The sequence below is a fragment of the Pavona decussata genome, unplaced genomic scaffold (genome assembly GCF_977016875.1).
Source record: "Pavona decussata unplaced genomic scaffold, jaPavDecu1.1 SCAFFOLD_215, whole genome shotgun sequence".
NCBI classification, from domain to species: Eukaryota; Metazoa; Cnidaria; class Anthozoa; order Scleractinia; family Agariciidae; genus Pavona; species Pavona decussata.
Genome location: NW_028145620.1, coordinates 528,192 through 543,440, shown reverse-complemented (window position 1 = coordinate 543,440; position 15,249 = coordinate 528,192). Strand labels below are relative to the sequence as shown.

General features: G+C 39.6%; 1 protein-coding gene and 2 pseudogenes across 1 annotated transcript; 1 reads left to right on the top strand and 2 right to left on the bottom strand.

Moving 5' to 3' along the window:
- Nucleotides 1-5,986: 5,986 nt before the first annotated feature.
- LOC146459863 (uncharacterized) lies at nt 5,987-6,980 on the bottom strand (annotated as a pseudogene).
- Nucleotides 6,981-7,659: 679 nt separating this feature from the next.
- On the bottom strand, nt 7,660-8,427 carry LOC146459862 (trace amine-associated receptor 6-like; annotated as a pseudogene).
- A 2,994-nt stretch (nt 8,428-11,421) lies between these two features.
- LOC146459861 (trace amine-associated receptor 7e-like) lies at nt 11,422-12,815 on the top strand. Its single transcript, XM_085088759.1, has one exon. The coding sequence runs from the start codon at nt 11,853-11,855 to the stop codon at nt 12,813-12,815; it is 963 nt and encodes a 320-aa protein (XP_084944885.1). The 5' UTR covers nt 11,422-11,852.
- The last annotated feature ends 2,434 nt before the right edge of the window (nt 12,816-15,249 follow it).

Genomic DNA, 15,249 nt, shown 5'->3' with positions numbered 1-15,249 from the left:
TGGCTGGAGAATTTGCTAGCACCTCCAAAGCCGGAGAACTGGCTAGCAACAAGAAGGCCGGAGAACTGGCTAGCACCACCATGACCGGAGAACTGGCTAGCACCAAGAAGGCCGGAGAATTGGCTAGCACAAAAAAAAACAGAGAACTGGCCAGCATCAGCGACTCCATAGAAATGACCAGCATCAGCAACACCAGAGACCTGGCCAGCATCAGCAGCACCGCAGAACTGGCTAATGCCAGCAACACTGGGGAACTGCCTAGGAGCAGCATCATCTTGGAAATAGATACACATTTGTAGTTAGTTCAGCATCAGCAAAGTGAAAGTCATTTCCATTCGATATGCTGATAACAGGTGTAGATAATTTGTCGCCAAACTGTAGTAGCTTATTGTTAAATGGTTTTGAATCGTAGTAGCACATCATTTGCCAGGTCTAGCCAGCTAAGTTAATTATGTAGTAAATAGAACGTTAGCTTTGGACCTGGTTATTGCCAAATTAGCTGAACTTCAAGACAGGGAAATCTTCTGCACGAAGTGAATTGAGCAGCAAATCTCCATCTTCTTCCAAAGAAATCAACATCTCGGCAAAGAAATAGGTGAGAGGCACTTGCAAATTTTTTGTTCATACGCGGGAAGGCGGGGAACTTTGGGGGGAGGGAATTATTGCATGAATGCCTCATGAGTTGAAGATTTTACTTTTTGTACACCTCCGTTTGGATGGTGCAACTTCACAAATGATTAATTGTTAATTTAATTCTAGTACAGTTTTGTAAGACGCAAGTCAAAGAATGAACAGAAAAGCTATTTATATAGGTCACGGTACAGATAATATCAGGTTTAGTATCTAATAGTATATTAATCATTACATTTGCATATCAAAGGACCCTCACCATCATATTCGAAAACCAGTGAAGGATCCATTGTGTAACCGCGGCGTCTCGCTAGATCGGCAGCCCAAACTCGCAATACAATCCTCAGGTTAATAGCTGTCAGTTTTACTGGTACTTTAATGTATTCTTAACAGTGATGATCCAAGAACCGAAATCCATAATCCATGAGAACCGTAAGAACCGCTGATTAGTGATATAAAAGGGCTGTAAAACCAAAGAGACGGATAAAGAAAAATCTGATGTGACACGATGCGATAAGTTCCGCTTCATAGTCTAACAAGCATGTCCATTAAAATTGCTGATAAATGACCAAGATAAGCAAGCAAAATTATACCTTTGTGCAGCAACGAGGCCGTGGAAATCCTAAGCCTAACAATCCATACAAAATTTTGTTTGTTAAGTCTAAAAGGGTGCAGAAAAATACAAAAATCCAACTTCGTCAAAGCACACGGTTTCTACGCACGCAAGAGCCTCTGGGACACGTCCATTTGTTGCCTCATGTAAGCTACACATTGGCTATTTATAATTTATAACACGTAATATTATTTGAAAGGCATGGTTTTTTTTTAAAGATAAAGTTGTAGGGAGCTTGATTAAATTTCATTCATGAAGGCCCAGTTTCTAGCTGTAACGTTATTAATCATGTCATTGCTAAAATCGTTTAAAGCTGAATAGCTCAAATGCCTTTGAATCGTAGTAGCAAATAATTTGCCAGGTCTATCCTGCTAAGTTATAGAACACTAGCTTTGGAACTGGTTATTGCCAAATTAGCTAAACACCAAGAAAGGGAAATCTTCTGTACGAGGTGAATCAAGCAGCAAATCTCCGTCTTCTTCCAAAGAAATCAACCCTTAAATCAACTTCTGGGCAAAGGAATAGGTGAGAGGTATGCCAGTTTTAGTATCTATATTAATTATACATTTGCATACGATAGGATCTTCACCATCATACTCGAAGACCAGTGAAGGATCCATTGGCTATTGATAATTTGTAACACGTAAGATTTTTTGAAAGGCATGGTTTTTTTTTAAAAGTAAAGTTGTAGGGAGCTTGATGAAGGTCCAGTTTCTAGCTGTAACGTTATTCACCATGTCTTTGCTAAAATAGTTTATAGCTGAGGCATTAAAATAAAGAAGTTTAAAACGATCACTGACCTGGTGCAAGTTCTTTAATCCGGCGAATTACGAAGACAAAAAGATTATTAATATTTTGCTGTTTTTTTTTGTCTGACGAATTTAGAATTATCGTTGTAGTAGGAAAAAGAATCTGATGACAGAATATAGCGACAGAATGAATCCATTGTTACTAAATGTTAACGTTGCATGTTAAATGGAAAGTTTGTCTTATGCTGAATTCGTATCTATGTTCAACCCTTCTCTACTTTTTCCTTCCTTACAAAACATAACTCGAAAAATGACAACGTTCAAGAGAAATGTGAGACCAGTTCAATCGATTGGAAAATGTCAGATTCTTGTCATTGATGTGTCATCTGTGAAAGGTAAATGGTATATCAAAACTCCTAGAAATTAATGAAACAAATTCCACGTTGCGATATTCTGCCAACCAGACACTATGCAAACAAAACTCCGAAATGGAAAAACTTTGCAAAAACCTCCAAAACTACTGGTTTCACTTGAGGGAAGGCACTTAGATCACCTTACTCTTTTCATCGGGATCTCTCTCTTCAACAGGCATACGGTAAATAGTGAGGAAAGAGTGCTTGGCTCCTAACTCGCCCAAACAACTACTCTATTGGCCATGTTCTGACCATTCAGTATCCTGATTGAGTTTTCACGCAAACAGCACATAACAATCCCGGATGCATCGCAGGTGACGACATTGTAGTTACCGCGGATTGTTGTACAGGGCGAGATCTGATAACATGTTTTATCCCTTATTGAAAGGCGCAGTAAGAAACCACTTACATTTAGTTTTTGAAGTTTCTTGGATAACTTGGAGAAATCAGACTAGTTACAAACATGCCTTTTGCAGTGAGCTGGACCAATTGCTGAGCAATTTTTACATAAATGTTCATAAAAAAAGACAAGAGAGAAAACGAATCAGACACGCTTACCATCCTTCTAGAGAAGTATCCAGAAATGCTTGGACGGGAACAATTCAAAAATGAACAACTTCTAGAGCGCGAGAATATTGAAGTCAAAATAAAGGGAACAACGCAACGGAAGCTCTTCAACACGACGCACTTCGACAGTCGTTTACCCTAAACCAGTTTGCACATCCACGATTTTGAAGTTTTGTCCCGCACAATGTTGTTCCTAATAACCCTGCACTTTGGGCACCGCCCTGAAAGTCGATGTTGCCACCCTTCTAGCCCAAAGAAAATAAGAAATAGTGTCTGTTGATGCTTCTTTGTTCTGTTTTTGTTGTTGCCGTTTATCTATTTATTTTTTCTCTTTAATATTGTCAGCACGAGTGCCCTACATGGTAATAGGTGCAACGAACGCCTAGCTATCTTTCTTTTTACAATAACTGTCCAAATTCCCGCGCGCTGATTGGCTCGTAGCTATTGTCTATAAGAGTACAGACATTAAAAATGACGTCAGATGTAACGCGCGCGCGCTTTCTCAACGAAAAAATAGCCAATTCCGCTCGTACTTTTTCCATGTTATTGTAAAAAACAAATCGACGGCAGTTTTCTATGGTCTATACTCTTATAGACCATAAAATGACGCCAGAAAATGTCCAAAACTTGGCAGTGAAACCACTCGCCTGCGGCTCGTGGTTAAACTTGAGTTTTTAACATTTTTTGACGCCATTTTATGGTCTATAAGAGTAGAGACCATAGAAAACTGCCGTCGATTTGTTAAATGTATTGTTTCAGTGATTTGGGATTGCTGACTAAAAGTATAACCAATTTACCATCGTTGACAAGGAGGCGTCAGGTCAAGGCAGGTAGGCAAAAATAGAAAAACAGTAGGAGTCCAGGGCAGAAAAACGGGAAAAAAATTTCATCACAATACAAAATCCCCTTTTATTTATGCGGTAAGTATTAATAACAATGTATACGTGCGATACTGTTTGCTTGAGAATAAGGTATTGTCTTTAAAAACAAAAAAGAGCGAACATTATTAACAAAATAAACATACATAATTATTTTAATTAATTAATTATTAAATAATCACCCATTTTGGCAGTTAGGCAACGTCTCACGTCTAGTCTACGTGGCCCATACAGCCGGAGATTAAGGGCGATTTTTAAGGTATTTTAAAACAACCAGGAGTATTGCTACTTGAACCTGGATGGGATGCTAGACTCAGAATGAAGTTACCCCCAAAAGTTTGTTGCCGGGACCCATTTATACACTGGCTGAAGACAGACAACTAAAAATAAAAGTTGTCAAGTTGTAACTATCACGTTTTCTGTGTTATTTAGTCTTCCATGTAGAATAGTGTAAAATCTTGTATAGAGTGTTTTCACGCGACGTCACAACGGCCATGTTGGTGTCCCAAAACAAAGAAATAGCGACCATGTTGGTGTCCCAAACTAAACCTCTGGGAATTGAACTCTATTTTTATGCAAATACTTTCTTTTGTTTCAGTAAACCAATATGGCCAGTAATCACCTGAATGAAAACGCACTATTGTATGTATAAAGAATTGTCTTAATTATAGTTGGGATTACAACAATAAGGTTGTAACGAAAATATAATTTATTCTGATACAATGTAGAATATACTTTCAAGTGGTCACGTAACCAGTATCCAGAAGTATCGAACAATCGATATTTCTTGAGAGTATCGCTATTTTCAGGGAGCCCCCAATATCGATTATATTGAATATTTGGTATTGGTATCGGTACATCCTCGTTCCACACCTTGCACCATGACTACAGGACATGGACATCGTGTTTTTGCCCTCGCTCATAAACAGGCTTCCAGTTCAGCTCAAATAATCTGAATGCTCTTAGTAATGAGGCGGACTGAGCGATGAAACTGTTGGTTATGTCCATTAGAGGTTGCAAGAGATTTCTGACACCGGCTAAAACATTCCGTGTAAAAATGAAGGATGGCTGAATGATACTGTTAAAAAGCACGGCCAAGAGAGGTTTCAAGAAATGATCCCCAGTCACAATGAGTACTCCTCCAAGGACACGAAGCGCAACATAGTGAAAGATGAATCTTAAGAGCTCTAGCATAAATATGAAGGCAGAATCAGTAATGATCCGAAGTGCGCTGAAAAATTCTTGCCAGAAGTAGTGAAGCCACTTTGCAGACCTAGGAAAAAGCCAGTAAACTGTCATTTGCGGTAAATCACAAACTCAAAAGGTAGGTAATGTATACAGTATATATAATTTATGATGATCGCTTAAGTGCATGAAACTCGAGTAACAACTTTCCATATTTTTCATTTCTATGTGAAAAAACATACATGTAAATAAATTATAAAAGTGCAAAAGGGTCACATATTGCTCTAAGTTGCTGAGGTTTAATAAAGCATGTAGTTTGCCTTTTGCACGCTGAATGCTACCAAGGCTTATTTACGAGGAGTTTAATGACAGTTTAATGAAATGAAATCCTTTGAAATTAAACTAAACCCCGGCCTTTGATTGTGTCAAATATTGTCTGGTTTATTATACAGGCGTACAGCTGTAGTTTCAGTCTTCTTTGGCAACACTTACATTGAATAGTAGGCACCTTTAAACATCTGACAGTTTACTGTATCGACAGTCAATAGAATATATGTCCTTTGTAAGATTTTTACAGGTGTTACAATGTTGTGGGTTAAGATACTGTGTAAGCCAGTCTTTTTTTTTTTTTTTTTTCTATTTTTTTTTTCTTTTAGTTCCAAGTACTGTACATATAAGAACAAGGTGCAGTTTTTGCCCAAGTGCATGTAAATAATGATAATTATAAAGGTACATGTCCACGTATGCATAACCAGGGGCCAAATTCACAAAGTCCCTATGAAAGAGGCTGTATAACTTTATTGTTTCCTTAAAGAAACCTGTTGTTATGCCAACAATAACTTACTGTTCTGAATGTTCAGAAACAGTATTCAAAATCTCAACTAAACAACACTTTGTGAATCTGGCCCCAAGACTTGAATCATCAAATTATACTTGTCTGCTACTTCCTTCTCAACACTCAACCGGTGGTTGTGGCCATGATCGAAATAATATGAACATCTGCAAGAAGCAAATACATGTACAACTGCAACTGCAGTCAAAGCTGTTATTGTGGCTTTCAACGTTGCGAACGCGTCCGTCAGCTCCAGGGTATACTTAATTGGTTATTTTGAATACAGCCCACTTGCCTCTCACAGCATTATTATCGGCCACCGTGACTATGTCATCAACTTCGACATTGCAGTTCTCAACATGCCATCCTTTGTACTAGAGTGTGAAAGACATCCCTAGTCCAGCGTTTTCAAAATGAATCCACGATTCTTTGCTCGAACTCTATTCGCTTACGGGGATTTCTGGTGTCCTTAAACAAACCTTGTGGTACCTCCGGAGTTGCTCTTCCCTGTCGTTTGGACACAGGTAAGCTCCGTTGTCTGGATCATTGGGGATGCGCCCGATGGGACGATGATTCAACAGGTTCGCGATCTCTAGACGGCAGGTGTATAACTCGAAAGGCGTCAGAAGTTGTTCGCCGATTGCAATCTTCAGTGACCTCTTACAGCTCTTTATAAGGGCTTCTGCGCATCCGTTTTGGTGTGGCACAGCTGGCGTTGTGAAGACCCACTTAATGCTCTTTTCTCCACAAAACTCGCGTAACTGATTGTCATTGAGGTCCTTCACCATCTCTCTCAGTTCGTTAGCGGCCCAAACCATGTGTGTTCCGTTATCGTCCAATATCACTTCTGGGTACCCTCGAATTGAAAAGAATCTACGAAGAACTTGAATGAACTCCATTGTAGTTAGGTCAACTGCTAATTCTAGATAAACAGCTCGGGTGTTTAACACGTGAAGATGACGCCATAGCGCTTAGCCGTGTCTTGCTTCTCCCTATTTTAACGTTATAGGAACCAAAGTAATCACAGCCGGTGTAGTAAAATGGCAGAGTGTGTAGTGCTAAGCGGAGAACAGGAAAGTCTGCCATTGGTTGCTTCTCAGCCTTATGTGCCATTTCGCGGCAGAATCCATACTTAAATTTCACGGATTTGCTTATCTTGTTCGCTTTCAAGATCCAAAACTTCCTTCTCGTCTTGCCTGTGGTGGCTGCTACACCGGAGTGTCCGGACTGATGAGCGTGTCTTGTTACTAGCAGGAGATCCAGTAGTCACTTGGAAGAAGGGCGGGTGTCTGGTTTCATAGGACACGATAGCTTCATCCACTCTTCCTCCAACTCTGATAACGCTGTTTTCATCTTTGAACGGGCTGAGCGATTTGAATTCACCTCTATCCAGTCGGCTGTACTGGGTTGTCTGTGCTTGCTTATCCAATAAATCTCTGCTTGCTGAAGCTCTTCAGGGTTCAGCGGTCTTTCTTGTCCGTGTTGGTCGTATTTTCTCAGCCGTATCTTTACTGCTAGTCTGCTTATTCGTGCCGTCACACGGATCAGTTTTCTCCAGCTTGAGAACTTATGTGGATCAATACCATTGCTAACTTTCGGTGTTGTGACTGCGGTCAGTATCTGCATCTGACGGCGTTCCATGTGTTTAGTCTCTCGAAGTTTTAAATTTTTCTAAAGTTAACGCGCCGTAAAAACCCGTTCGAGTAATTTCTCAGTGGAGAGTTCTCTTGAAAATACCTCATAAGCGATTTAATCTATCCTAATTGTCCCCAACTCCCGACTACGAGCGTGTTTAATTACGACAGACTATTCGTGTGGTTGTGTCGCGCTTGATGCCAAAACCACGTCGCATTTGGTTTCTGAACTCGTTGTTTCTTAGTGAATATAGCCATGGATTGATTCCAGAGGATGTGGAAGCTACCACCTCTACCCAAAGCTAGACTAATTCCATTTTTTGCTTTGTACAATAATCGCTCGTTGTCAGATCGATAAAAGACCATACCAAGCTGGGAAGCCAGGAAATAACAGGCATCGCTACAACGAAACCTACAGCTAGCAGTTTTTCGATTTGTATCGCCTTCGGGTACGAGCTGAGTCCGTTGGAGGTGAGCATTCAGTATTTTCCTGGATTGCCTTCTTGCTAGCACCAAGATACGATAGTAACAAAATATGATCATAATCATCGGCAGGAAAATGGTTGTTATCGTAACAAACATCCACAGTGAACGGCGATGTATCTATTCAAGCTCACAACGCACAAGCTGAAAGTTGTTGTCACACTCGTTTGAATCCAGAAGCAACCGATGGCCATTTGGAGCGAATGGTTCGATGCGCGAGGTGTAGTAACACACCGCGCTATCCATACTGGATCGATCACCAACCCTACTAAGAAATCCGCCAGAGCTAATGAGCTAGAAGTGGTTCTGAGATCACGGAATTTGTAAACCACCCAAAGAAAAGCTCCGTTACCAAGAATAGCATGCAGCGCGATGAAACCGTACAGCAAGGCGAGGATAATTGATGATGGACGCGATAATTCTTCACTGCATGAATATCCCATGTTTTAAGTTTGAATCAAGCAGTCGTCGGGTTGTTAATTCCTTTTCTGCGGCGACGAACTGATATGAATGGCTGTTTGAGTATCCAAAACACCGGTTTTGACTGTTGTTTTGGCCATTTGACAGTTTTGATTGCACCTCCTTTGCTATCAGCTGCTATAAGTTTAGCCTCGATTTCTTGCTCAGGTCACGCTAAATGCGAGAGTTTTTTTGCCATTCTTTCTTTTAGGAATACTCAAATGCATGAACTAGCCAAATCGCCCTCAGAGCTTATGCTTGATTCTCAAAATCAGTTAACCGGCCAGCGGCCTCTAATGGTTCTAGATATTAATGTCTGGTTACTGTGATTGCACTATTGATTGAAAGTCATTTGCAGGTGATTGGATGAATTTGAAAGGAGGCCAGCTTTTAATTTAAATACTTCACCGACCGTACTCTCAGCTCGTTATCAATAGTAATGAAGTACAAGGCTTGGTATTTTCACTTTCATTTTATTGTCTAGCTATGAACCGTCTATCGGCTGTCAAAGCATCGCAATCGTCAAACACCATCTTGGGGTCAAATTAATAATTTAAAACTTTTAAATGCCAGGCTGCTGGTTTGACGTGAGCAAACAAAACCCAAAAAAATAAATAAATAATCATCGTTCAAGACTTCTAACCGCGTTTCTTGGACTCGTTTTGTAATAGCTGTCAGGCAACCAACCTTTCGTAGAAGGAACGCACTCTTAATTGCGTTTGGAGTCGAGACTGTATGGGACTTTGAATGAATGGATCTTGGGAGGCGTATCTTGCACCCCCCGCAGATTTTGCAGGGGCCAATAACATCGTCACCAACTTAGCAAAGGAGAGAGAGCCTGGGATCGAGATCATCGAACGCACTGCCTATTATCTTTGATTATTACTAGTTTTAGAATGTAAAAATATTTTAGAATATAAAGCAAGGTAGTAGATCATTGTGATATAACGGTTACAAATTTGTAAGCTGACCTTTCTTTGAAATCAGGCAAACAACAGACAGCAATCTTTAAAAAATGGCGCGAAAAAAATGATTACGTGGTCACGTTTACCGTGTTCTTGATGTTTAAAGGGGAAGTATCATGGGGTTTTTGACCTCTTTTGTTAAAAATGGTATAATAAGACCTTCACTTTGCTACAAAATAATTCTAGAACAACGCCAGAGGAAAGAAATCAACTCAATTCTTGACAAGAACAACTCGTACTCTGTTCTAGCGCATTTTGGAAACAAAAATACGCAAACTTGAAAAACATTAGCCTGACATTTTTCAAGTTTCAATCCATTCTGGCCTACTCTATCTCTGGCCAGAGGCCGCACTCTTCGACAGTTTTATTGCACTGGGGTGGTGATTTATAACAAAACTAGACAATTATTTTTTGTTTCTGTTGTCAGACAAACATTTTTGGGTTTTGAAATGACATCATGTTTTCGAGATACTTCCCCTTTAATCTGTTTATCATTAATTTTGAGTTCTGCTGTCCCTTGTGTCGAACGATGTTTCTGTCGGTTGTGCGCAAATATAGAATAGCTAAGATGGACATATATCCGTTAGAGATAACGCAAAAAGGAATTTTCTTTAAATATCTGAATTTTCTGCCGTTATTACAGTAAACATCTGGTGTCAAGCCCAAATAACAGTGGGAGTAACATAAAAGATTAATCAGCAACATGTTCAGCAGCCAACAGTTTTGCCAATGAAACCTAAACAGCTTAGTATTTGCAGTGTAGAGCAGAAAAACTATGAATAAATGTTGTTTCACGATAGCCCTACACAGCAAAATAAGCAAGTAAATTTAGTAGAGTCCCGGTAATAAGGTATCATCGAGCCATGGAATTTTAGTGGTGTTTACGGGTAAGAAGAGGCAAATGGACAAAAGAAAAGATTAAGGTGGCATGAATTCGAAAGTAAAATGACATTTAAAGCGGCAACCTAATGCAGATTAAGAAGATAGCTGATTTTTCTGTTTTTAATTTGTGTTTGCTGTTATCGCCGTCATTTGCAACTGATAAAGAACATGACACTTAGGACTCCGAAAGGTGGCCGTTCACGGTCGCATTCCATGTGGTCGGATTGATGGGGCTAACAGACAACAAAATGACTGGGCCGCAAGAAAAGTGACCGCAAGAAACAAAGCTAGCATGCGGTCGTACTTATGGGGTTTTGGTAAGCTGTAAGCTGGGTCCCATCCATTCTAATGCAAAACAAAAGGGTGATAGTTCTCTGCAACTCATTTGCTATAAATTGTCCTACACGTAAAACGTTTTCGGGTCTGAACGTTCTTAGTGGAAGAATCCGTTTAACAGTAGAAGTTCGTTGTGATCAACATCGACGTAAAACTACGCGTCCCTTTTCTGGTCTACATTGTTAATGAGGAAGTCCGCTTCTCTTGCCCACGCACCAGACTCGCCCAATACTGTGCGAAGACCACCTATTTAGCAATTAAGTACGGCGTACAGCAGTTGTCAAGGAAAAGACAGTGGCTTATCTCTCGTCGGTTGTATCCGAAAGATAGGATGAGTGTCCTTAGGCAGCAACTTTCTGGGAAAAAAACGCGTCCTCGCTGATAACTATGAGCTGCATCCTTCTGTCTTCGACGATTTCACTCTTGGACTTTAAGTAGAATCTTTTTGCAGTACAAGTTTAAAGTGGTTATTATTCCTCTTAACTGGCACGAATGCGTTTGCGAATTTATACAGCTGTTTTCACAAAGAGTTTCTTTGGCAATTTCAGTTGGCTTCTGTGGTTCTGACTATTTCACACGCAGCCATCCATCGACTCTAATATATGGGATAATCATGTTATAACCAATCAACGATCCGTTTACATTCAGTGAGTTTTTGATTTACACGTGCGCTGGGCAAGCGATCGAATTAAGAGAGTGTGAGTTTACTTTCGAGCTTTGTAAACGCGAAAAAATGAGTGTCATGAAAAAATTAAGTAAATAAATAATTCAATTCAAGGAAGCATGATTAAAAGGCGTATGTCGCTTTCCGAGACATAGATCTCACAGCTTTGACAAAGCCGGAAAGGTTTTTCACATTTAATTTTTTGTTTTTTGATTTTTCGCGTAGAAACCCAAGCGGAAATTGCTATTCATGTCCCATTTTGTTTGCGACCAAAATTTTTAATTAATTTGCTGGCTTAGCGCGTTATTCCTTTATATATTAATAGCTTCTTACACGGCTACACCTTGCTTTTATCTCTTTTTGTGGATAATTGAAGGTTTGTTAATTGACACATATCCTTCTACGATGAGGGTTTCTCAAAATGGGGCAGGTGTTTCAAAATGCGATGTATTTTCAAACAATAACAAGGGTGTGTATCACGTGACGCCCAAAGGTTTTTATCAAATACTGAAAGCGGGCCATCAATCGATCCCTTAGTTCTTCGGTGGGTCAAACTCGAGATATGACAAATCTCTGTACTAACAAGTTATCGTTTCCATCGTCAATTACCCTCGCCTTGCTGTACGGTATCATTGCACTGCCTGCTATTCTTGGTAACGGAGCTTTTCTTTGGGTGATTTACAAATGCCGCACTGTCAGAACCATTTCTAACTTACTCGTCAGCTCATTAGCTTTGGCGGATCTCTTGGTAGGGCTGGTCATCGACCCAGTATGGATAGCGCGGTGTATTTTAACACCTCGCCCTTATAACCACGCTCTCAAGATAGCCATTGACCTGTTGTGGATTCAAACGAGTGTGACAACAACTTTCAGCTTGTGTGTTGTGAGCTTGGATAGATACATCGCCGTTCGTTCCGCTCTCCTGTACAACCAGATTGTGACTTACAAACGATGTTATGCTGCAATGTCATTTGTGTGGATCGCATCCATCGCGTTTGGTTTGTCACGAGTCTGGGTTACAAATCCTGCAAACCTGCCAACACTGTGGATGTTTGTTACGATCATAACGATTCTCCTTCCGATGATTTTGATCATATTCTTTTACTATCGTATCTTTCGGCTAGCGAGAAGGCAATACAGGAAAATTTCAACACAATATGCTCACCTTCGAAGGGTTCAGCTCGTTACTGAAGGAGCTCGAAACCGAAAACCTGCCAAGACAGTGGGTTTCGTTGTAGCCTTATTCGTCATTTCCTGGTTTCCCAGCTTAGTAACATCTTTTGTACACTTGACGACGACAGATTACTGTGTGAAGCAGAATATGCGTTTGGTCTGGCTTTGGGTAGAGCTGGTAGCCTTCGCATCATCTGGAATCAACCCATGGCTGTATTCACTGAGGAACAAGGAGTTCAGAAACGAAATGCGGCGGGTTTTTGGCATCAGACGCGACACAACCAAGCGAACATATTTAAGTGTACGGCCACAAACGGGATTGGTATCAAGTAGCGTTATATGTAAAATTTGACAATGTTCTGCAAGTTTACTTGAAACAAAATAAATACAATTAAACAAAGTTGAGGAACAGCGCGTCAAAATAGGTACTTTTGTATTCACCATTTAGGGGTTTATTTGTACCAAAAAGGTTTGAACCATAATTATATTGTGACTCATTGTTCTTATTCTAATTGGAGGGAGTTAAAACCTTTAAAAAATTAAGTTTCAAATGTCGCCGTATTACTTCTCACCGTCGGTAAATGCCTTGCAATGAAGCTTTCATTTAATTTTTGGCACTCTCGAATTTTATTCAGGTTGTCATCTGATAAGTCCTCTTTACACGACAGAACACTTAAGATAGCAAATAGTGCCAGGTTTATAACTTACATTTCAATGAATGATTTCGTGTATTGATTTAAAAGTTAGATCACTCTTGTACAGAAAAATAAACGGTTGTATGAGGAAGTCTTTACTTGTTGATAGCTGTCATCAGATTGCTCAGAAATTTCGTCTTCAGACATGGAACATTGTATAAACTTCGTTTGACTCTCCATTAATATTATGTTAAACACCTAACGACTTTTAACTTGATGTTGCGTCTTTTATTAACGTAACCTTTTTTTTTTCCTTTGCTTATCCCCCGTGTCTTGAACTTTACAAGAGTGAATTTTGTGTATTTATGATTCACTACTTACTTGACATTTTCGACGTTTGCCCTTAATAATTATTCGCCAATGCTTACATGGTGTGAATTAACGGGAACAGGTGTTTGTATCATCGGCAGTCTCCGTTGACCTATTTATACTTACAATATAGCCTTGCGTGTAAAAACGTGGAGTTTATATATTCTAGAAATTAACTTACGAGGGCATAGTTGGTCCTGGTTGCTGGTTTTAGACGGCCTGTATTTATGAAAAGGGGCTTAAGGTATTTGGACGTGTCATGCTAAAGTTTTGGTTTAATTGGCAAGTTGCTTGTGCTTCTGGTAGATAGCGAATTAAATTTGTAGTTGATCTTCCTCAGGCTATCAACAAAAATGAAACGAAGAAAAAACCGAGCAATTACATTTTCATGCTTTATATTCAAGAAAATTGAAAATATGCCTTAAGTTTATTGCTGTAGTTTGTTTCTTTAAGGGACCACAGTCAGGCAGGTGACGCGCTTGTGCCAATTTTATGGTCAATTATATTATTATTTTCCACCACTCCGGATGCTGCGCTGTTGAATAGATCTTGTTAAATCATCAAGGGGGATCAAGAAAAGGTAGAAATGTAGCCATGATGATAATTTGTACTTTGACTGCACTTCTCTCGTGTTCTTAAAAATTCCCGCGTGCTTATATAACTCAACAATGCACTCGGCGCGTTTTTTATTTCTTTTATAAAATATAAACAATCGCAGCTCCTCAGACAAGTGCGAATTTTAATGAATCAACATCAAGTTTCTCCTTACGCGAGATAACGCGTAATTTAATAGCGCGCGCTCTTGCCGATCACGACAGGGCACGCGACAGCGCGCGCAATCAAGTAAAAAGTCAAACTGTTTTGGTTTTTCGTCTCGTCGTAAGCAATTTCAAGAAGTTAACTACAAGTCAAGTTTAAGTTTTAAGGTGTTGAGAGACACGTTCAAGTTAATTAAAAGTCTAGAAACATCAGTACAAGAGACTGTTCTTTGCGAACCGCTGGAGTGACAGCGCATTCTGTCTCTGAATTTCTCAGATTTTTCACAGGCAAAAAATCTGACGTGTGCTCCGTGCATATGTACAATTATAATGCACGCACCATACGTATGCTTCGTGCTTTGTGAAGTTATACAGAACTCAGTTTGACCAATCACAGTGCTTGCTTGGCCCTGGCTATTTTTTATTTCCTGATACAATCTACTTTTAACCTTGTGGTGGTAATTACAAATTAGGGCAAATTGCCTTCTCTATTTTAATTATATGTCGTTCGTCTATTTAACATTTGACAGGAAACGGTTTGGTTATCTGCAAGTAGCTTACAGCAAATAATGATAACATCTTAGATCAAAACTGTCAGAAGATTTTGCAAGGCCAAGCTAAATGTCAGGCACTTTTTGCCTATGTCTGTAACTACAAGGTATACAACAAAACGCTGTTTTGATGCAGAAATGCATTAAGTTATGGAGGGTAGCACTTTTTCTGATATTATGGAAAAAAATTTTCGTGTAAATGCAGCTTAATTTGTTTGAGTTGGGACGACCACAATTACACAACAGAAAAATTACTTGAAACTTAACAGCAAAACGACAAGTTAAAATCAAAATAGTGTACGCCTCGAACCCGGGTTGTTATCCATTTTTCTGCTATCCATTTTCACTACACTAACGAGGGTTAGCTGATGGAAATGGTAATTTTTGAACTTATTTCTTAGTGGTAGCCATGACAACAAGTGACAGCTAACCGCTTTCAAATTAGTGCTTTATGTCACGATAGCGTACAAAAC

Bases quoted from the DNA above. Each gene is read 5' to 3' on its own strand.
- LOC146459861 (XM_085088759.1), top strand. From the start codon at position 11,853: ATGACAAATCTCTGTACTAACAAGTTATCGTTTCCATCGTCAATTACC.